General features: G+C 40.8%; 1 protein-coding gene across 3 annotated transcripts; it reads right to left on the reverse strand.

Moving 5' to 3' along the window:
• Positions 1–159: 159 nt before the first annotated feature.
• LOC137277498 (uncharacterized) lies at positions 160–23535 on the reverse strand. Of its 3 annotated transcripts, XM_067809251.1 has the most exons (3): positions 23349–23535; positions 7552–7636; positions 160–2268 (listed from the first exon to the last, which is right to left on the reverse strand). In XM_067809251.1, exon 3 carries the CDS (start codon positions 2240–2242, stop codon positions 1679–1681), a length of 564 nt encoding a protein of 187 aa, XP_067665352.1. In that variant the 5' UTR covers positions 2243–2268; positions 7552–7636; positions 23349–23535; the 3' UTR covers positions 160–1678. The 3 variants fall into 3 exon arrangements, with proteins under 3 accessions (XP_067665352.1, XP_067665351.1, XP_067665353.1); XM_067809250.1 differs by lacking the exon at positions 7552–7636; XM_067809252.1 differs by lacking the exons at positions 7552–7636; positions 23349–23535 and adding an exon at positions 3455–3572.
• Between the last annotated feature and the right edge of the window lie 2183 nt (positions 23536–25718).

Genomic DNA, 25718 nt, shown 5'->3' on the forward strand with positions numbered 1-25718 from the left:
GTTAAATCCATTGCTATATCTCCTAAATAAGTATATATCGCTAACTATGTGCCTCTTACTTATAAATGTTGGTACATCAGTTGACATGGCATGGCTTGACACACGGCTAAAATAATCACCACGACATATATTATCACCACAAACGACAAAAAGACAAAATATGTTACAACAATGTTTATTAATCTGAGCCCCAAAACTGTGATATAAACTATACACAGTGTGTACACTGTGTCATGAAACCAGAATGCGTGTGTGTGTGAGTGTGTGTGTGCGCGCATACTCTCCCAAAAAAGAAACGCATAGGCGATTTGCATTTTTCAAAACCTATTAATAACCTGTTGTGTTCAAATAAAATAAAATAAATAACACATACGTACCAAACGTGTGGACTACATGATTTTAGACAATTGTATCAGTAAGCAATCGATTTTACCTGAAAATGTTAATTTTGATGAGATTTATTGCAAGGATTACAAGGCATCGCCACAACGCAACAGATATCACCTTCCAGTTGAAATTGTACAGCATAGAGCATTTTACTGTCATTTACTGCGTTAAAATCGAGTCTACTTTCAGAAATTGGCATTCGTTTTGAAGGAGTTTCAAGGTCAAATCACTACGTCACGTCTTGACACTGCGACAGGGAACATCGCCATTACCAGGCGTCTGAAAGATAATCTCAGCAGGATATCATGGCTTGCACCACCAAACAGGTATAGCAAGTGACCGTTCCCATACAGGCAGACCTCGAGTTACCACTGCAGCCCAAGATCGATACATCCGGGTACGACAGTTGCGTGTTCGTACTGCCACGAGTGAGAACACAACAGCCAGGGTGCCTGGACTTCAGGAGATATCTGGTCGAACTGGTTTTTTTTGGATAGTACATATATATCAGATACATGACACTCTTTGAAGTATCCCCCTCCCTCCCCTCACCCCAATATATACTGAACTGGAAAAGAAACGCAACACTGTCTTTTGTCGTTTTTAGAAATAAAAAACATAAACATACCCACTTTCTTTTATGAGGTTACATTTAATTCGACACGTACGTTTCTTTTGCTGTTCAGTATATGTGCGCTTACTGTTTCTTCATACAACAGAAATGGAACATTATTTAATGAAAGACATACTGTTCTGAAGTGGAGGCTACCGGTTCCTAACACATTTACTCACTCTATCTTCTCTTTTCAGTTTAACGTAAAACGAACATGGTACCTAAAATACACAAACATTTCATATTTAATGAGGGAACTATGGACATATAGGCCTCAAATTAGGCACCACCCGGAACAACCGGCTTCTTTATATCGACGTAGTCTACATATCTCTCCTACAGTTGACACTTCTAGTTTGCACGGCACATATATACAGTAGGAAGGGTGCACCGCTTCCAATACACCCCCGAGGACACGGGTTGACTTCATGGACCAGGAAAAAGCGAGTAATTTCCCCTGGAATTTAAAAGTGACCCAGTGGCTGCCCTGTGTTACATACGACCCTGAGTATCACGTCAACGCACTATCCGAAATATAGACCGGTGTGTCTGCCCAAGAGCGCATGCGCTCTTCACTTTGTGCAGCCATTAGGAGGCGAAGGGCAGGTACTGGTCCACCGCAGGTAGTGTCCATATCTACATCCAGCTGCACATTTGAAACTAACCAAATAACTCTCATCAAGTGACTCTGAGATCCCTATAGTAAATGTATGAACCGATTATATCGCCATCCTTAGTCCGACCTCCCATGGGGAGATAACCCACTTTCTGAAAACCTTCCGACCGCTCAATAATCTTGATCATTGCAGTATTTGAGCTGAACGTGTCGACATACATTCCCATGTACCCCAACGTCCTGGCGTACTGTATGCACAACTGAAAACACAGTTCTCCCACTCCTTTCCTCCTTTCACAACGCTGAACAATAACAAATGGATCCACAACGTTCTGTCCACGGTAATATTTACTTATTGCAAGCACAAATGCCGCTATCATTTCACCATTCTCTTTGTTCAAGATGGCGAAGCGACTGCCGCCTTTGATGTCGTCCCGGAATGTCTCTTCAGTGGGGAATTCGTCAGCCCCGAAGCCGTCGTTGTTTTGTGCGGCGTCCTGAACGATGTGCCATACTTGTTTTAAATGACTTTCTGTCATCGTGTCAACTATGACGTCACGGCCATCCGGAAGTGTCGTAAAATGAGGTAGGATTATATTTGGGTGCTTCATTGTTTCTTTTAACATCTCGCCTCCACCGCTGAACAGCCAAACTGAAACAAGAACAGAAAGTGGAAATTCAGTGACCAAAACCCGTTCTTACAATATCTGTGGCGCTTGTGCGCTTGTAGATAACACTAGAGCTGCATAACGAGATGGAGACAATAATGAATGTCACATTTATTCAGGTTAGAATCGAACGCGGTCTATCCATGGCTTTCGTGGGTACTGTATCGTTCCACATTGACAGAAATAAGATGAACTAAACTCCAGCTTTAAATTCTGTATAAATGAGGCGTCTACGTAGATCCGTATCTGAGTGGATGCTGAAACATGCATGATGATTAAGTCATTCGCTCGTCATGCCTTAGACGGATTCGATGTCCATCATTGTAACCGTTCTCTTCATCCTTCTCATCCTCACTTTCATTTGTTCTAGATCACCATTTTTGCTTAGGTTTAATGAATACTTTTAATGGCGAATTAAGCTGCAGCTATATGATGGCTGTCAGAATATTCAGTAAAATAAATCAGGTCACTTTCCTGTGTATGGTTTCCGTGCTCAACTAAAAAATGTTCAGGTGGAAAATGTTTAAGTATGTTAATGAACTGATCTGTCACAGTAACTATGTGGCTTTAGAATACATAGCTGCAAAACAGAAAACACCAGTCTCCACTATCCCATGAATTGGCCCTTTTGGACTTGAGAGTGAAACCCTATTCATTAACCTATAAATATATTTTGACGTCAAAGCGGGAGGCAGGGAAAATCTAATAGATGTGAGACACATACAGTTTTAATAAAATAAAGATAATTTCATGTTTAATTCTAATGCCATTGGATCGGGCAGACTAAAGGGATATGACGCTACATTAAAACATAACTCATCTTTCACGTCAATGTTCACTACAAACCGCAGCAGTTCGGTTTCGACCTTACAGCAAGAAATATGTAACCTCATTATGCTAGGAAGTGAGAACTTAAATTTTTGACTGTGACATTTGAAAGAGAACACTGAAGCGTATACGACGCAGTGACCCCTGGGCAGAGATAACAGTTGTGCATGTGTAAGCAGAATGTGGAACAGAGCTCGGAGCGAACAGCAACTGCCAAGTAGAAAGCAAGGTCGCCGTGACCTAGAAGGCTTTTCACATTACACCTAATACGTAATGTATAACATACGTTATAGACTCCAAGGAAAATAGCAAAAGGTATCCGAAAAACAAGTAATATAATACCTCTGCTCAGATGTGCCACCGCACAGCTCTTTCCTGTTTAAGGCGATGCATGTCACGCTCTTTTACGCAGCAGGTTAGTTTTGATAAGACTGTATAGTTTCTCGAGGCAAAACAGTCTTTGGTGCAACCTAGTTCCCCAGACACTTGTAGTTTGGTGCCGCTCTTACTCTCTGCTGACCATTCGTGACCTGCTGTATGTTGTGTTACAAAGCAAGACTCTTCCAGATAAGGGCTTTATCTGAGAATTCCACTGACTTATGTAATTCATCAGTCTGTCTCACAGTCCCTGAACCACATTATTTTAGCTCTATTGGCAACGCTAAAGCCGTAAATGAAGAACGTCTAGATTTCCCCAGGTTTAATCTCTAGTTTCCCTAGGGCTCCTTTTCAATATACTATATATGGGATTGTTTGTTACTATCACAATTATGTACATTCAGAGTCGGTGGTTCGTGTGTAGTTTTTGAGTCCACACTGTCTTGCACATGTCAGCCCTGTCAGTCGACATGTTTAATATACTTCCAGCTGATGATGCAGTTTTAATCAGCATCAGTACCATATCAACATAACGGGTATTTTCACAATCTACAAGAAAAGAGTGTATAAGTAAAATGAGCATTCAGTGATGGACTATACTTTCGGACGAGTTGTTCAGTCACAGTCGGGATAATAGGTCTAAAAGATAATTGTTAATGGAACTATGTGCAACTTAACACTTCAGACCATGTCTGAAATACGGTTGACATAACCGAGCATTAAAAGAGTTCAATATTCATTTATTGAATGTATTTTGCAATAAATATTACATATATCTGTAGCTCATATAAGCACGATTAGAATATGTGGTGCGATTTGATGTTATGTTTGTTTTATGTTTGTTTTATATTGAATGGAAGTATTGTAAGTAAAAACTAACAATTTTGCGTACATGAGACCGTTGAATAAATTTAATATTTATTTAATATGCGGCGGTTTCTTGTAAACATCATGGCCTCAGTAAATGTCTCTCCTGGAGTCAATGACCCACTGACTTAATGCCCCAGTATTGTAGAGCTATAGTTCAGTGTTTGTGTCACATTACAATCATAAATTACAACTGTCCTAGTCACCACACATATTCTCTAATATCACACGGGTCATTGTCGCGTGCGTCAAAACAATGACATTGATGAAATGAACACTGAAACGTTTTTCCAAACTTACTAGAAACATTGATGTCACGACTAAATAAGCTGACAAAACATGAACATGAAACATTAGCATGTCTAGACATGATTCAATGTCACGTGCTAACAGGTAATAAACAGCCTATGAAACATAAGAATGGAACTATCAATACAAACCAGTATCTCCCAATAGAATTTAGACACACAGACCCTGAAACAAATATATCCAAAAAGTCCATGCAAGTCTACAATATGCTGCAAGAAAATGTTACTACGCTTTCTGAAAATGAAGAAAGTCTCTGGGCTAGTTTTTATCATATTTTATTATTAAAATTGTGGACCTAGGTGAACGAATTATTGTTCTATACGGACTGTGGGACAGACAAATAGGTGGGCACAGGGCGATAGGGATGAAATAGACTGTACATTGGTTCTCATCTAGCGACATCAGCATTCATGAGTGGAAACCGGTGCTAACCTCTACTCAACACAGAACAGCTTGAGTCTGAGACAAACAGCTGACGTAACACATTCCCCAACAACTTTGGACTGAGACAAACAGTTGACTTGGACGTAACACATTCGCTCACTGCCTGGGTCAAAGATATACAGCTCCTTTGGGCGTAACACATTCCCCAACAGCTTCAGTCTGCGTCAGGCAGCTGACTTGGACATAACACATTCACCAACAGCTTCAGTCTGCGTCAAGCAGCTGACTTGGACATAACACATTCACCAACAGCTTCACTCTGCGTCAGGCAGCTGACTTGGACATAACACATTCACCAACAGCTTCAGTCTGCGTCAAGCAGCTGACTTGGACATAACACATTCACCAACAGCTTCAGTCTGCGTCAAGCAGCTGACTTGGACATAACACATTCACCAACAGCTTCAGTCTGCGTCAAGCAGCTGACTTGGACGTAGCACATTCACCCACAGCTTTAGTCTGGGACAAACGGCTGACTTGGACGTAGCACATTCACCCACAGCTTTAGTCTGGGACAAACAGCTGACTTGGCCGCAGCACATTCACCCACAGCTTTAGTCTGGGACAAACAGCTGACTTGGACGTAGCACATTCACCCACAGCTTTAGTCTGGGACAAACAGCTGACTTGGACGTAGCACATTCACCCACAGCTTTAGTCTGGGACAAACAGCTGACTTGGACGTAGCACATTCACCTACAGCTTTAGTCTGGGACAAACGGCTGACTTGGACGTAGCACATTCACCCACAGCTTTAGTCTGGGACAAACGGCTGACTTGGACGTAGCACATTCACCCACAGCTTTAGTTTGGGACAAACGGCTGACTTGGACGTAGCACATTCACCCACAGCTTGAGACTGGGACAAACAGCTGACTTGGACGTAGCACATTCACCCACAGCTTTAGTCTGGGACAAACAGCTGACTTGGACGTAGCACATTCACCCACAGCTTGAGACTGAGACAAACAGCTAACGTGGACGTAGCACATTCACCCACAGCTTGAGACTGAGACAAACAGCTGACTTGGACGTAGCACATTCACCCACAGCTTGAGACTGAGACAAACAGCTAACTTGGACGTAGCACATTCACCCACAGCTTGAGACTGAGACAAACAGCTAACGTGGACGTAGCACATTCACCCACAGCTTTAGTCTGGGACAAACAGCTGACTTGGACGTAGCACATTCACCCACAGCTTGAGACTGAGACAAACAGCTAACTTGGACGTAGCACATTCACCCACAGCTTGAGACTGAGACAAACAGCTGACACATTCAGCCAAGGATGGCGCTGTTCGAGTCAATGCTGCGATGTGTTAAAAAAGAAGACGGTCAACATATCACATTAAGCTTATAAAAGTCTACTTTTAGTTTGTTAAATTTTCAGCAATGGATAAACCTATCCAGTTGGCAGTTACGTATCTATGCATAGCAGTTGCTCGTTGTTCCACCATTCTTCAGTTGGCATTCTCATTACAAAACACATGCACACACACACACACACACACACACACACACACACACACACACACACACACACACACACACACACACACACATATATGTATCTATGTGTATGTATATATATATATATATGTGTGTGTGTGTGTGTGTGTGTGTGTGTGTGTGTGTGTGTGTGTGTGTGTGTGTGTGTGTGTGTGTGTGTGTGTGTATGTATGTATGTACCGCCAGGCACCTTTTTATGATTTTTGCCATTATGGATTGTTAATGTGACTTATATTTCCAATAATGCTGGCTTGTCATGTCTCATATTTCTCATACATTTACAAAGTGACTAAAATAATCCAGATGTGTATGTACTTACTAAGCATCAAGAATTAGTCATCACAGCGAAATAATCTTTTTCATATGTTTATGACTACAGCTGCGTATAACACACACTTGGTTTCCAGTGTATAGCATACCCAGCACATGGTGTCAAATTAAACAGAAGAACCTAAAGGTCAATGGTTGCACATGTCGTTATAGATTTATGGCCACATTTTACAACTGATATTTGCATATTCCGATTTCGATGTGCAGTTTGTAAGTCTTACAAAATGGCAAGTTAGGAATGGAAGAGCTACGTCAAATATTGCCGTATTTGGGGTGGTTAAACCAATAACCCTCACTGACGCAGCACTGTATGTTTGCTGCATGTTACCGATTTCACCAATGAAATTTTGTGAGTTTTGTGATTTGATTGATTTGGATAGTCGAATATACTGATTTGATTTGAACACGTGCAGCAAAAGCACATGAAGGGTATAGGATAACCTTGCTCCAAGGCTGTGCTGAATGCTGAAACCATTGGTGGATAGCAATCCTATACTTTAAAAGGGCAAGTCTAGATAATCGGACAGTACAAACACACCAGTGCGTTAGATCAATATCTATATTTTATAGAAACTATTATTCAACGTATTTATTATTACCTTAGAGACTTGTGCAAGTGTAGGTATAGGACATTCACAGGTCTTCTCAATCACTTGACCAGTCCATGACGCCAAACGTGTACATCTAAAGATAACGTATTGAACACGAAGTATTCGCATTAATAGTCAACGTGAACGACAGAAATATCTGCGTCCAAATATACGAATATAGATTCCACCAGTGTTTGGCTGCTACTGTCAAACGAGCAACACACTTTGTTTGCTTGTCAGTCAATAACCAACAGATTGATGTCATTGTATCTGCCTCGTCACAGCAACCCTGCCGCCATTGTTATTAGTACGTCTATAGAACAAGATAGATCGTGGACAATCGCTACAACTGTTACTAGGGCCAAGACAAAATAATTGCATGATATAACAACCACGGCATAAACCTGAAGAGTAAACCTATTTAGTGAATTCAACCCGGCATAAAACTGAAGAGTTAACATATATAGTGAATTCAACCCGGCATTAAACTGAAGAGTAAACATATATAGTGAATTCAACCCGGCATAAAACTGAAGAGTAAACATATATAGTGAATTCAACCCGGCATAAAACTGAAGAGTAAACATATATAGTGAATTCAACCCGGCATTAAACTGAAGAGTAAACATATATAGTGAATTCAACCCGGCATAAAACTGAAGAGTAAACATATATAGTGAATTCAGCCACGGCATAAACCTGAAGAGTAAACCTATATAGTGAATTCAACCCAGCACTAAAATGAAGAGTAAACATATATAGTGAATTCAACCCGGCATAAAACTGAAGAGTAAACATATATAGTGAATTCAACCCGGCATAAAACTGAAGAGTAAACATATATAGTGAATTCAACCCGGCATAAAACTGAAGAGTAAACATATATAGTGAATTCAACCCGGCATTAAACTGAAGAGTAAACATATATAGTGAATTCAACCCGGCATTAAACTGAAGAGTAAACATATATAGTGAATTCAACCCGGCATTAAACTGAAGAGTAAACATATATAGTGAATGCAACCCGGCATAAAACTGAAGAGAAAACATATATAGTGAATTCAACCCGGCATTAAACTGAAGAGTAAACATATATAGTGAATTCAACCCGGCATTAAACTGAAGAGTAAACATATATAGTGAATTCAACCCGGCATTAAACTGAAGAGTAAACATATATAGTGAATTCAACCCGGCATTAAACTGAAGAGTAAACATATATAGTGAATTCAACCCGGCATAAAACTGAAGAGTAAACATATATAGTGAATTCAACCCGGCATTAAACTGAAGAGTAAACATATATAGTGAATTCAACCCGGCATTAAACTGAAGAGTAAACATATATAGTGAATTCAACCCGGCATTAAACTGAAGAGTAAACATATATAGTGAATTCGAACTAAAACTTATGACCTCATCAAAAGATGAATCGTGCATGGTGGGGTTGAATTTAATGTCAATTTATGGGATGGTGTAGACAAGGCAAACATATATCGGAAAGTGCATGCATGAAAATCGTTAAATTAGGGTTCATTTTGATGGTGAAACATTTACATATATACATATGTCATGAAACCAAACAAGAACATGATTATTAAATGTTCATGAAAATAAGGGATTGAGTGAGTTGGCGTTGACGCCGCCTTTAGCAATGTTCCAGCAGTATCACGGCAATTAAACACTAAGAGAAATAGATGTAAATAATGTTTCTTTTAAACATCTTATAAGTGGTGAACAAATTTCAGGTAGGATTAGAACGTCTAGAACAAATTCAGGTGTCGTCATTGACAGAAACAAGTGTGATAAATCTCAGCTTCACTGGACCAGTAGTGTTTCAGGTGATGTTAAAAAATGAATACAGAATTGTTATGCAGCCCATGAAAAGCTCAGTGTAACACTCATCAGCCATCAAAAGGCTATGCAATTAATCTTAGATGCATACTTACTGAATGGAAACTGGAAATTTTAGTGCATCTTTAGTGACCTTTGAACATCTGACCTTCGACGGAGATCAATGAATTTATGGTCTTGGGAAGATGTCCCGTAAATCAATCTTTTTTAATATCCACAACTGAATACAAATCCATGCATTATCGACAATGAGGGTAAATACACCATGTGGAACGTCTTAGATTTGTTTTCCTCAAACAGGACCGGCAAAATCGACATTCCGTCCTACTGCGTCCTGTCTTAATACGACGATGCCGATACGTGAACGGAGACCTACGACATCGGTACGACTGGACTGACGATGTTGAGCACCATCGTCTCGTAGTGCTGATTTCTTCCAGCGTATATTGATTCCTAACAACGGCAAACACATCATGTGGCGGGAGAATCCCCAGTTATCATGCTCGGTTGGGGCTACTTTGTGTCAAAGACCAGCCCTAACGGCACTGTTACTACCATACAGAAACAAACACTTGATTACCCTCGCTACGGGCCCAACTCCTGGGTCATTTGCCCGAAACACGATTTGGAGAAAGTATACAAGATCGATATGATTAGTTCAGATCATGTGGGTAGCAAAGAGAAAACCATCAGATCCCGTGAAATATTTCTTGCAATTTGTTCATCTTGGTGGTTACATCAGTTCGTCTTTGGCGGGTGTATGACAATGTAACAATCATTGAAGTGTGTGAATAATACCAGGTGTTCTGCACAGTGGATCCATAAACAGAAACGGTTAGGCCATGCTGTAATGCCGTTTTCAGAAATTAATTTAATCAATAATATGTTACCGCTTAACGACACTTTAACGACACTTTAAGTAACATTTCCCCTGTCTTCGGGTATTTTGGGTTAGTCTTTAGTTTTTCAAGTCTTAAACAGAAGTGAATTATATCGGCACATTGTCTTGTGTCTAAGAAAGCTGTCGTTCTTCACTGGATATGACTCTTGTTACACTGATCTTTGTAACTCCCGTAGTTTGATAAGATAAAACCCTTCGTGGAAGTAAGTCTGCGGTTCAGTATATAGTAAGAGGTCGTGTGTTTGAAGATGAAGGACTGTCATGTCAGTCACGATCCAATGGTTTGTCTCTGCACCATTGTGCATCAACTGTTTCACAGCGTAAACAGGACTAATATTTAACAAGTTACCGTGTGCACCATTGTGTATCAACTGTTTCACAGCATAAACGGGACTAATATTTAACAAGTTACCGTGTGCACCATTGTGCATCAACTGTTTCACAGCGTAAACAGGACTAATATTTAACAAGTTACCGTGTGCACCATTGTGTATCAACTGTTTCACAGCGTAAACGGGACTAATATTTAACAAGTTACCGTGTGCATGACACGTGTACAGAAGACACAGTGTAATACGACTGGACTTAAAATCATTAAAAGTTGCATCCGTACTTATATATCCTGTAGGACTTTTGATACAAGGCGTAAGCATGTCGGTTAGTTTCTGTAATCCAATCTTGATAACATCAGCGCTGTCTGCAACGTCACTTCCCCTCTTTCCAAACCTACATAATTCTAACGTCCACAACAAACCGATGCTTGAAATACAGTGAAAGTTCGTACAAAGTATCGTGGCACAGCTTTAAAGGCTAAACATCATATTCACACACTGAATCGCTAATTGATGTATGAAACAACCATTGATATATAACTGTCATAAGCCTGCCTAATACCTGGATACATAAAGCTGTAACGCCCATCTTAATCCAATATTGATTCTAGCCTCGGCAGATGTGAGGGCATCTCTTATACCTATAACATTTGAGAATTATCTATATAATTGTAAAACAAAGCTTATAGATCACATTTCTCAAAACTAAGTAATCATAAACTGAAAACTGAAACAGACGTACAAAACCCTTAATCCTACGGGGACAATGCTTTCATCATCAATATGTACAATGTTAAATACACCCCTTCTGTCACCATTGTCCCTTCATACTGTTTCCATGTCATCTTACTACATGTGTTCCAACAAATAATCACTCGGATTACATCGGTAATAATTCTCGTGCAACACATGCCGAAGCTAGCGGCCATCTGTTTCACATATTACGCTCAAATGGAAGGGTTCACACAAAGGTCATGCAAGGAACTGGCTCGAGTTCATGGGATGTCAGAAATAGACACACGTCATTACGACATTGATGAAGTTCGGATCTTGGAAACTTTGCTCTCAATCTGTACCGATCAGTAAGTCTATGTGTTTTTGTTAACCTATCCTAACAACAGACCTGTCTCTACATACGTGCTCATGCTTGTTCTTACTATATATGAAATATTACATTATGATTTAAACCAATGGCCATTGTCCCGAAGACATGCGTCTGACGACGTGTATACAATCCCAAAATTATTAACGATTGTCTTTGACAAAATAATGCAATTCAATTTTTCAGTCTATTATTCGCCCACGTTGTTGCTAGCTCTTTATGTAGCCATGAGTTGTGCTTGCAACTTCTCGGTTTAACGATTGGATACAGATTTGAGTGAAAAAGCTGTCATTAGCTAAAGTAATCATAGCGACATACCTGTTTGAGGAGCGTGCCATGCATTCTTTCCTCTAAGACAGAACCCAGGAAGTAAACCTGATCCTCGTTGTGCCTCTCTAACATTACACACGGGTCATGCCGAGATAGACTGCACGTGGTCGGTAATTACATACACATCACGTGTCTAGGAGGAACAAAGGATAATTTCAAACTGGAGGGTGGAGGGTGGGGTGGAGATAACTGTAATTGCTTGTGTAAATTACAGGGGTGGGTATTGCAGAGAATTTTCATATTGCGATATGAGGCGATGCAAAAGCATCTATTGCGGTATGTGTAATCGAATGAAAGCCTGATTTGAAAGCAAAACCACATTAAAAATAACTATACGAGATTAATTTTGATAAAACTTTTAATCATGACAAAATAAAAATGTAAATAATATTTTGGCACAAATGAAAGAATGAAAAGAGCAATTAAAAAAACGGAAATATCCGAAACTTTCCGAGTTCATGTCAAATACCGATTTTCGATCAGCGGTTATATCGCGCAGCCCTAGTAAATTACCGTATCGATTAGATACATGTAATGTGTAGATCCTGGATGAAATATTAAATGTGTGTTAGTTGAACACTGTGTAGTGGTGAATGGAAACCTAAGAACAAATAAATACCATCCCTTTTCCTCATCGGGACTGTCATGATCTGGTACACAGCCCTGCCATTACTCTTTCAGGATGGGATACTGCCGACATGCACGCTTATATGCCGCACTTTAGTATCTGAAGATTAATGCCCCACTCCTCGGGCGTACGAACCAGCCCATCCCCATTGTCACGTGCTCGCTTCTTGTTCCACGAAGATAGTGTGTAGTGTTGATTAGCAATGCTATTCCACAAAGGAAGCAATCCCAGTTACCAGTTAGGAGTGCTGCGTTGACATCTAAACACGACATCCTCGAAAATCAAGGGTATATTAGTTGAGATAACTTCGGAAATGAAATCACAATCTCCCTCTGTCTCACTCTTTCGAACTCTCTCTGTCTCAATTTTCCGAACTCTGTCTATCTCAATCTTTAGATCTCACTCTTTAGACTTCCCCTAATTCACTCTTTCGATCTCTCTGTCACTCTTTCAATATCTTTATCTCATTCGTTTCCCCTTCCACCTTTCTCTTTCAATAACGTATATCATATGAGAATATTATACTCCTGATAATCGAAGACGAATATTCACACCCTGTCCGCTTCCACCACAACTAACTCCCAAAACAAACAGTGGTAAAAAGATTAGTGTATGTGACTCAAGAGGGGTGGTCATCTTAAGGAGTTTAACTTTAAGAAGTAGAGCCAGGTTTACATATTACGCAACAGCAAAGGCGGATCCAGAGTAGGGTGCGAGGGTGCACGGCCTCCCCCCACCTCTTTGTCCTGAAAAATTGTTAGGTGACCACTGAAACTATGTGCGCTCTCCTTTTCTCATTAGTCTCAGACCCCTTCTCATAAAGCTGGATCAGGATGCACACCGATTGGAATCAGCACCGACAGAATATCTACAGATCAACATCTGCCCATCAATGAACTCATTTTCACCGTTATTGTCATCACAGTTCGACCATTTCTTGTCCGGGCATGTAAACAGTCATTAGCTAAAACCACCCGGCGAAATTCACTACATAGCTGATAGTATTCATCAACCGAGAAACCCAAACTGCATTGATGACATCGTGACAATTATCCCCTGTAACTGTAGCCCTGCAGCAAGCACCGATATAACAAGCAAATAACCCCCGTACGGAGACAATAGTTCCATTTGCTGCATGCAGACGGGAGCGTGATGCTTTCCCACGCAGGGAGCTGTTATAACACACATGGACCATACACGTGGTACCAACGTCGTTTACAAACACCCACCATGGGATGAGAGCTTCAACTGGGACTGGTCTACGAGATGGTGTTGCTCAATAATGCCGTGGTTTCAAGGTTCCCAAATGGCGCGCGTCAGTTTATTTTCCGGCACCGTCTGATAATGGTAAGGCTTAAGGTCTAATTTATATCATTTCAACATTATAGTAAATACTCATTAATGGGAGTGATAAGAAATAAGCCTTCCGTTCTCATAGCACACAACCTGTTATCAACAGTTCTATATTCGTGACTGATTCAACAATTTCATTAGACAGATATATCCAAAGGTGGTAATAGTCACACCGCGTAGCTCATTTGTATTATTTTCTACGTCAATGCAAGTCGTAGCGTACATGTATACCTTTGCCATTTCACAAAAAATGTGTTTTCTATTTTATAAAGCTTTTGAATTATAATATTTGTTTAAATCAATGAGAACCCTTGTGCTTGTGCACTCTTTCACTCTCGTCAGCCCCTTTTCACGTTTTCAAGTATTTAAACTGAGGAGAAAAATAGGAAAATACCATTGACAGCGATGTATATTGTATTTCCAAACGTTAGGCTTTAAGGCTGACGTGAACATGGGGAACATGGGATGAAAGTGGTCACATGATCATGCTCGTGCTTCCATTAGCGGTGACTCCTGCTTTTCTTTTCATCAATAATAGCGAATAGAAAGCGGTAAACAGCTCGGGTTTGGACAAGATGGACTGCTAAAAGGAACAGTCATCATCTGATCAGTGCACAGAACGATGGGCGAAACACGGTAACCACACAAATGACATGTAAGGTAATACCGATAATACAATTCACTGTATTTATTTGTATACAATGACACGGGTCAACGCATTCAAAACTTGCAACTTAAAACCTTATTCTACTGCACATCATTAAATATCCTGATTGATTTACTGACAAGAAATCTGCACATTCTACATGTGGCAATAAAAAGAATCTTTCGCACTTACAATTTAGGACATATTTCTGATGTATAACGCGTGTTTGTTTCACTGCAAGTCGTATTATAGGGCACATAATAATCAGGATAAACATGAATAATAATTCTTTGTTTGATAAGAGCTTGCATCCGAAAATAAATGCATCACTTACAAGCGAGGTACAATGCAATGTGCCACGCTGCCAATGGCAACTCATTCGGTACTTCATGGTAGTACTTCTTTATCTCGAAGAACATTGAATCATTCATTATGCACGGAAATTTAGGATGTTTTGCGAATGCAAATCAGTGGAAGGGAGATAACTCTAAATCTGCTTTTTCTTGTGTCGCCTGCGAAATATAGTAATGTCTAAAAAATATTTATGCCAATAAATACATTTTGACAGTACGTCTAAATGTAGTCTCTGTGAATATTAAGAAGGGTATCACACCACGGCGACTTCGGGATACGCGCACATAAACAAACATCGAGGGTACATCAACAATGTCCCCCTCGTGCCCAGTGAACAACTTATATTATTATACATAAGACATGAAAATGCACATATACGATAACGTGGAATTACGTACAAGCAGAATAGAATTTCACAATCGTGAACGTACCCAAAGTGCATGTCAATGCCTGACACCTCGCTACTGATACTGAGGTAGTACATACTAACCTATTTGTTCTATGGAGCGGTCATTACCATACATCAACAACTGACCGCGCGTAGCAACTTGCAGCAGATGTTGAAAGGCCAGAAGAAGGTAATAATGCACTCTTCCTGTAAGAGGAACCTGGCGCTGAGTCAACAACGCTACATATTCAGTCTATTCCATATCCTCCCCCCATCCCCCTCCCCCACCCCGTTTCCAGCGAAAGACAGATTTAGGACAGTGGTATCGTTTGTCTTTCACGTGTTTCAGTGCTCGAACAGGGCATTGGTATAGGCCAGGCCAGCCCTGAATATGAATTGGTAGACAGAGCCGCTGACTGCATACACGTGGGCGATGGAAAGTCTCGTCAGGTGATGCAGAGGTTACAGGATATGTAATCCTCTTCCAGAAACAGGTGTTGCTTGGTGTTAAGAAAACATATCGCCAATTATCGACTTTACGTTGCATTGACATGTATAATGCATTTGTTAAGAGACGCCACAATTCCTACATGAGCGGTTGTGGTGTTGAATGGCGGTGTGAATCGAAATGAAGGTGTTGGCTGCAGTACAAGTCGTTGACTTCAGACGTTCATCAAGTATCGGTTCAGTTTGCTCATCTACTGCGATAGCCAGCATTAAGAAATATAATGCATAGCAAACAGGTCAATTTGACATGTCAGTGCAAGTGTCTAAATGGAACACGATACCCGATTATTATAAGACACAATGCGCTTAAAGGTAATATAGCAGAGGAATGCACAAATACATGACCGAAAATAATTGAAAACACAAGGTGATTGCGAAATAAGAAACGTATGACAATTCTTAGATATCAGGGGGCAAACAGACAGGTCCTTTGTTTAGGATTCGATCGTGCAAGTCCGCCAAATAACAGAAAGGGGGAATTAAAAGGATGTAACATGCGCCGTTATTTCAAGAGAATATAACATAGGGGTGATAATAATCTTCTCAGCTGTACGGTTATTAACGGTTCATCATCTATAGCTACACCACACTGTGACCGAAAGAACTTTCCAGTAAATCTCATCTTAAGGAGAACAAGTCATAGTAGTTAACAAGCCAACCACAAGTACGGATTTGGTGCAGTACACTTATGGTAGCTACTTTAATGAGGGTTGGGTGGGGGTAACCCCCACTGACAACTTTGTACAAAGTTTACAGTATTGTGGTGATATCAGTGTCTGCTGAATGGGGGAAGAAAGCCCGAAGTAATGCAGTTCAGTGAAACTGAACAGATATGGTGCTAACAGACCTGGAAACATAGGTGCCAAGAGACGTACAACAAACAGGACTGGGGCCATAGTAGGTTAATTAACCTCATTCAATGAAACCAAAACTAAAACAAAACAAACGGTGGAATTCGAAGAGCAGACCAAAAGCTTTTCGCTATACAAAAGAAATGTACGTGAACAGAAGCGGCAACAACATGTTCGATCATAACACCAAATTGTAACCGCAAATAAGCTGCCTTTCGTCAGCTACGTATCCGACATATTACAATCACTGAGAAAGTGATAACACTAGATGTTCGCGAAAAGATGACCATGTCATGTCGCGCACCGTCGCAAACATGCAAGCTTAAGTGAACATCAATGACATGTAACATAAACCTAAGAGTGGTTAATAACTGTTGATCCAAATTCGATCCTGGCTGACAACCGTGACTGACACAAAGTGTGTTTGGTCAAACATCAAACGTTGTTACCATCCCAGTCCAGTCAGCGTCCGGCCAACACCGGGAGCAGCGGCTATTGATCACAGCAAACGTTACAATTAACGGAAAGACCACTGGCAAAACAGCAATCGGGAAACAGGCCGATTGTGGTACGCCAAAGATTGTTTACACTTCCATTCCTTCAAAGAACGGTTACTATGACAACGTTGATCAAAGCTGATTAATGGCTTCAGATGATCGCAGTGGGCACATCTGGCACCACTGACCATTGCTTTCTGTCGTCAACCGACCCATGACCGCTTGCCCTTTAACGCGCCTGCCCCAGACTCCAGTATGTTAACTGTGCCTGCCCATTTGGTCGTCATTATTAAGTATCTGAAAATGATTGCATCCAGTTTCATGGTTGCTGGATCAATTAAGTGAATACGAAGGACATTTTGTATACAAACATACAATTACCATGACATAAAATTATGCATTTGTGTCAGTTCTCCCGCGAAATACTAGTTAATGAACTATTCACGAAAGACGATATCAAACACATTAGTACACGGTCATAATTATTTGTGATCGTTTCAGTTTTACTTGGAAAGAAACATTCCAGATGAAGCCGTTCCATCGAGGAAGAGTACGAATATATTTTATGGCTACATTACGTTGAACGCAAACGTCAGTACAGGATTCTCATCAGGAGCCGCAATTTACCGAAAACTCTGGGACAATTTTCTCCAATCAAATGCTGGAGATGCTTTCTCTTCTGGAATATTCATTAAATATTATATCAAACTGAATGTAACCTGAGCGAATCAATATTTTTTCTATGGATATTGAAGCCAAAAAAAGGACGAAAGGACGAGAACGTACACTATCATATAATACTTTTAAAATACCCAAAATGTTGAAAGTGAGCATTTTAAAGTTGGTGTAACGAGCATTATATTAAAAACCCGACTCTGTTCTTGTTAATATAGTTACATTTCTAAATACTGAAATTAGTGAACAGAAGGCCCTTTTAATCGCCATGCATTTCACTATTGTTGCATGCTGGTTCGGCGGATTATGAAACAGAAGTTATCCAAGAGTATAATACGTTATTCTAGACAGCCACAGCCGTTTGGATTCAGCCAGAGGCATATTGTGATGCTTTTGATCGACATGGAGTAATATACCGTCGCTAAGACAAGGTGTTTAGTATCAAAGGGCAACCTGAGCAAAACACTCCGCTACCATCACGACGATCAGATCGAGATCTGTGATGGTCATCAATGACAGAACTAAGCATACCACCACAGAACCCACGTATGATCGAGATCTGTGATGGTCATCAATGACAGAACTAAATATACCACCACAGAACCCACGTATACTCGGGATCTCTGATGGCCATCAATGACAACTAAGCATACAACCACAGAACCCACGTATACTCGGGATCTGTCATGAACATTAATGACCGATATAAATACACCACAGAGTCACGTATACCCGAAAGCTGTGATGACCATCAATGAAAGAAACCAAATATGCCATCACAGAAGCTACGTATTCCTGAGATCTCTGATGACGATCAGTGACAAAACTAAATATACCACAGAAGCCATGTATACTAGAGAGCTGTGATGACCATAGATGACAGCAGTAAACCAAGGGGCATTCGTTAAAGATTTCCCATGACCCACTTGCAGTGGACTTACTTATACTGGAACGAAACTTTCGCACAATTTTAGCCCTTCTCTACATGGCAGCAACCAGGAATTACACGCTTCTCCCATAGCTTTCCGCAACTGTCATCATAGGCTAACTGGGATATCGTAAAACAACAATCTTCCAAAATGGCAGTCTGCACTTGATGGACAGTGTCTTCATCAACGACCGAATGAGATCGACCAGGAACGGGAGCAGTTTTCACTGGTTTCCGAACACATTTAAACTTACAATACCAGTATTTAACCACGTCATACGATGGGGCATCCTCCAATAAGTTGCTTTTCATAAAAGGTCTCATACTTGATCACTGCTCGGTACACAACTGTCTCAATTGTCACACCTTACTTCAATATAACGCTTGTCAAAGAAATAGCTTTCGCACTTTAATGCTGAAGATTACCACATGACCCATAGACATATGAAGTTTCAGCCACGTGTGAAAACAAACGTGGATTAAGGGAAATCTTTATCGAACGCCCCTCGAGATCTGCGACGGCCATACGTGACAGAACTAAATAAACCACAAAAGGCAGGTATTCTCGGGGAGTGGCCGTAAGCGTTGGAAATACAGCTTTAGTGTCCTTCTAACCAAGTCAGGTCCACGCACTGTAAAAACACACTATCAACCACTGATCTTCAGGTAACACGAAAGCATTGTAGCTGTGACGGGTCTTAGATTACGAAATTCAATACATAATACACTGATTACGAAATTCAAACCTCCTCATACGTGACTTCTTTGAGAGGCATTTAGAAGGTGGAGTAGTAAGGAAGGATGACAATATAAGGATAGCACGATATGGATCCCCCGCTTCTATATACCACAGGCTTCACTTCCACTTTTAGTGTTTTGCAGGCTTCGCGTGTTACGCTCCTATCAAAGCTCATGTGTTGTTATTGTGTCGGGCTTCCTACCCCAATCAAACTGTACAAACATATCCTCTAACTTGTATATATGCTCCCCTTCCTCCTACTTTTCAACACTTGCTTGGTAACGGTGTTAGAACCTACACCTAAACGTCAGCTCTCATAGTAATAAAGAAGTTGTTCATCTCCATATTGTGATCCTTCCTCACCATAAGTGGCTGGGTCGACGACTGGCATCAACACACAACCCGCATAAGCTCCAAATACTTGGCAGACAAAATGACTGTTTGACATTAATGTCAGTGACTGCTAAATGTTTTATGGTTGAACTCACACTGAACTTTGACATGAGAGAATTACGTCACAGACCAAAGAGAGATGAAACAGCAGTGAGACCATTCTCTCCTCACAGAGGGTACTTGTCATATCTTCCTACAAACCTCAGTTCTAATACGGCCATTTTCCGCGGTTCTCATAAAATCCCCTAGCGGCAAAAATGCCAGCAGATTTATCTCCTTTTTTCTGTCCAATCAGAACACGTGTTACATCGACCTAGATTCAATTTGACAAATGCAAGCGATGTGGAGAAACAAATATAACATGACTGAGTTCTGTCTAGAAGAAACATTTGAGTATCGCGCTCGGGAAGAGGCTCTAGGTTTCAGGATGCATCCGGAAAGGACCGAGATCTTGCGAACGATCACTTTAGAAACAAGGTCGCTGATTGCACTACTAAATCTGATTGCCTCCAACCACGAGTCTTGAACACTCGCATCAGGAAAGGATCGTATTAGAACAGAGGTTACGTAGGAAGCTATGACAAGTAACCACTGTGGGAAGAGAATGCAATGAAACTTGTTTAATGCATTTGTTACGGTGCCTTATAACAGTTCATATTTTTTCACTATTTTTCGAACCACAAGTTTCTGGCGATCCCAAGACACGAAACTCCACACATTTATGTGAACACACATACAAATGTTAATGTTGTTTTTGTAAAGTATGCGAAAGGTCAGAGTGAATGAGTCTAGTTTTAGGCCGCACTCAGCAATATTCCAGCTATGTGACGGCGGTCTGTAAGTAATGGAGTCTGGACCAGACAATCCAGTGGCCAACAGCATGAGCATCGTTCTAAGCAATTGGGATACGATGACATATGTCAACCAAGTGAGCGAGCTTGATTACTTTAGTCGCCTCTTACGACAAGCATGGGTTACTGAAGATCAATTCTAACACGGATCTACAGAGGGCGTTAGACATGCATAGATTTAGCACATCCTCAACGTCATTCAGCGTAATGCAAACATATTTCATACTTCTAGTGGATGGCATGTTTCAGATCATGCATATTGAGAATGGAATCAATGACATTGAAGAATGCAGGATTCTGGCCGAAAGAATGTCAAACTCCAGTTCTTGTTTCCATTCGCTTACTCGAGAGATGAGACAAAGGACTGATATCAACAGATCGCTTACATAGTTTATGTTGAATGTCATAGCAGTCACCAACATGCAGTTGACAGTAACAGTATAGTATCAATCTAATACACCTTGAGTCGACTTTATCTTATTGTGGAGTATTTATACTTGATTCGGTGGGTGGACGCAAGTCGACTCAAGTGACCATTAAACTGTCAGACACTGACACTGTTCTTGACACGATCTGTCAGTCAACTGACATCAACGACTTCAACGATGACGAATACGTTACTGTAACAAACTAATGCAGTCAGCGATCAAGTTAAGTACGTCTAATTGAGTGCCTGGACGCTCAGCCTGACAGCACGCACTTGACGTCAGCGAGTCAAACAAAGGCTAAGAGGAACAGCCGAGAATATTTATGTCTGGTAGATTATTCTGCTTTATAGAATATGAGTTTCTTGTCTTGTCGTATCAATAACATAGACACAAACTATTCTAAATAATTCAACCCACGTACGGTAAACTAGACACAAACATCTAATCTGAGAAATGAATAGCATTTCCTAAACAATAATTATAAAATATGATGAAAAAGGCCCAGAAACTTTATCCATTGTCGCAATGTAGACTTGCCACATATTGTATACTTGCATGGGATTTCCTGGATATATTTTTGCTTAGGTATGCATGAGTGGGTGAGTGAGTGATACTGGTTTTACTCAGGTTTTAGCAATATCCCAGCAAACCCATCTTGTAGTTGATGAAACTGGTTATAAGGTTGTACATGCTTACTAAACTGCAGGTAATATCTCAAAAGGCTGGTCGTTAGACTGATAGATCATAATTGAAAACTCATTTATATTGAAAATTGAGGTAGGAGGTTAAAAGAATAAATAAATGATTGTATGTAGTCAAGCTTTATATCGAGCTCAGTAATTGGTCCACAATATTTACAGTTAGAGCAGGTCGGAAGGAAAACAATATGGTACAGGGGCTCCCTGGACAGAGTAGGTCAGCAATTAAAACCAGCATTAGGCTGGTTTACATGGTTACAAGCAGCAACGCACACATAAAAGTGCAATATTTTCCATGCTAAGTTAAACCCGTCTGGTAGAAGGGAAATGTGATGTGCCTTGTGAAAGCACATACTTGAGCGAATGTGGTTTCCGCACGTGTCCATCAGCCCGGAAACTTATACAATTGTTTCCCAATAGAAGAGAATAGACAAGTGTCGGTATTAAGTGTCGAGCGTGTCGATACGTCCTAGCGGAAAATTAGTATTCACATTTTTTGCAACAAGCTACCGGGAATCTAAAGGAAATCAAAGGAATTATAAATAACAGAGTAAAATAATTGCGAAAGGGAACATATTTCCAATGACCTTTGTTGTTTTGCTTTCGTGTAAGTAGAAAGCTACGTTTTTCGTGACAATCTGAGAATCAGACTGAGAATCTGCAACCTGTTGGGTTTGTGTTCGGGTCGTGTTGGTATCTATTTCAGCTCTGATCAGTCTGATGTGCAAGGTCTGTTATCGATGAGTTCTGGTTGAGTGTGAAATGTGTTTCTGCTCTTCTCATACATAGTAAGATCAATAGGGTAGTCAAGCGGATAAAACATTCGCTTGTGTGGCCTACGACCCGTGTTCGATTCCCCACGTGGGCACAATGCTTTAAGCCAATTTTTTCCACCACCACGATATTGCTGGGACAGTGAAGGGATTAAAGCGGCGCAAAACAGTATGCACTCTCTGACTCTGTTACGTGGAATCATCTGTCGCAGGATATATGTTCGTGTAGGTTGAATTAAATTCTTTCATGCCTTTGGTATCATGAAGTTAGCTGGCAACTTTCAGCTATCATGTCCAGACTCTAACTAACGGAAACTCTAGCTATCGTTTTGGGCGGTATATGTGCAGTGTAAACACATTTCAAAAACACAATCACAATGTGCATGTTGTCTTGGTAACCAAAGTTAAAGGACCTGTGTAGTTTAATAATTAACAAATTAACACTTGTGTGCATTAGATAACCTACGCCAGCTGACAGTCAACAACAGAAAATGCACATTTCATGTAAATCCTCCCTCTGTTTATACGCAAACATTAAAGGAGAAGGTATAGCATTAGTAAACAAGTATGTCACTCACCACACATTGACCGAACAGACTGACCGACGGACGGACACAGGGACTGGTGTATCCCTATGACTGTTGAATTGATTCACACCATCAGCTAACTCAAAACTAGCACCTTTCCCTCAAGTGTTCTTCTCTCAACTGCCCGTGTTTTCATGACCCAGCCGAGAGCTGTTCGCTGGTCACGTGACTGGTATTGATTCTCTTGCTTGAGTGAGGGGTATCACGTGATACACATGAATCATATCGGGGATTTAATATGGGTCAGAGTAAGTGACCATATCTGCCAAACATACAATGTTTATGCATCACTTTGATAAGTGGATCGGTAATTGCACTGCTGCGTTTGCTAAACGACTTTTGCATACAGCGAGGGGTCGAGTGAGATGCACAGTGGGAAATCCCCCGTCGATCGTGGGAGGGAGTAAACATGTTTACAAACGGAGCTCAGCAGTTCAAGATGTAGGGGTCACTGTACGGTGGACCACAATAAACACGCTGGCGCTTATGTCATGTCAATCGCATTGTGATGAATATCAGCTACTATCACCTTTCATGTGTACACCTGTGTGCACGTAATCAATAACGCAGATATATTTACGTGCAAATATCACCATAGTCTCTCTCTCTCTCTCTCTCTCTCTCTCTCTCTCTCTCTCTCTCTCTCTCTCATTGATCTTTTTCGACACGGGAGCAGGAAAACCCCTCAAGGTTCGACCTGGCGAAAGGTGTACGTGATCATTGGGTATACATTTAATGATTTACATATTTTCTCTACAATTGACATTTTTCGTAACATTCACGTGTGCAAGTTTCACTGTATAGAAAAAGGAAGATCGACATACACCGTATAGGGTACCGGTACGGTATCATTTATCATAGTTGTAGAAAAAGGAAAGAATATACGTCCATGGACATAAGAAGCCACGCTCGGGGAGGTCGTAAGGTCAGGTTTGCTGATGTGGAAGATCGATGCTCATGATATCAGCCAGTGGATAGCATGGTCCAGACACCACACACTATCACATAAAAACAAACTATCAACACGTCCGCCACTGAGCCACACCTAACTTTATAGCGGATCGTTATTAGTATCGATTTTCCCAAATCTTCTCAGCAAAAAGTTGTTTACGAGGGCTGGCTCGCAAACTACGGTACACGAAGGCGTATACGTCAAGATCACCATCAGTAAAGAATGTCTCTGAATGTTTGATGCCATGTACTTGGGTGTTTAGGGATTGATTTAGGCCTCTCATGTCGTTACACGCTGTTCGCCAATAAAATAATAATTAGAATCCATTAGCAAAACACGCAGCGTCCTATCAAAACACTAGTTATTTTTTTCAGGCATTATTGCAAGCCAAAGGGATTGCCAGTGCTCAGGTCTAAACGCAAGGCGTATTTCAGAGGACTGGTTCTTTCGTTGTTGGTTCACCACGATTTATGTGTAAACGATACAGGTGTAAATATTATCATAATGTAGGGATGGGGCCGCTTAAGTCGGACTTACGTCTATCCAAAATAATCACTTGTTAACTCATTAAACTCCACGAACTGACTGAGCTCAACGTTTTGTCAGTAGGGGTTACTTCGTCAAATGAGCCATCAGTTGAGTGTTCGCCACTATTGTTTGGAATAAATGTTCATTGCTTTTGTTTTCTAAATTGTTTTCTACCCATCAACCCCGAGCGGTGATCACCTAACAGCTGAGCGAGACAACAGATTGCGATGCTTGTGGAGATAGGGATGGTGGTGGGTTAGATGCAGATTGCTGATAGTCCACATGGCACCCAGCCAGACAGATCAGGCAAGGTGGGTGCGGAAATTTCGACGTTTTTGGATCCGGGTTCCAGCAAGCTTAGTAATTAGGCTGTTATTGGAGTGAGTGAGTGAGTGAGCCAGTGAGTGAGTGGGTGTATTTCATGTACGGATGTAAGAACCTGAGCTCGAGTCTACTCTGTGAACGCATTTAACTCCAGACTAATTCCCCGCCCCCAACTACTGCCACTACGTTGAGTGTAGGATAGATAGTTTTCAAACAATCGCAGTGGCAATCTACATGACTGTAGAACTATTAGGCTGGAGGGCTGTACTCCTACAAGAGTAACACTGAAACAGTAACACCTCGTGTGTCAGTCATGTCAGTTTGGAATGTCAGTACAAGGCATTATAATTACTCGATTACAATGACTCGTATATCCGGATATGGGTAATCCGGGTGAATTTGATATGAATTACATAGTCCGGATAAACGTTGGCTTACAGTATAGTTAACTTTTCGCAAGGTGTGAATTTTAGCGGATATAAGTCTGCCCTGACGGGTTCTGTAGAGCTTCCTTATGTACCTTTATCACTACTTTAATAGAGGAATTATTAGATTGA

The sequence above is a fragment of the Haliotis asinina genome, chromosome 3, assembly GCF_037392515.1.
Source record: "Haliotis asinina isolate JCU_RB_2024 chromosome 3, JCU_Hal_asi_v2, whole genome shotgun sequence".
NCBI lineage: Eukaryota > Metazoa > Mollusca > Gastropoda > Lepetellida > Haliotidae > Haliotis > Haliotis asinina.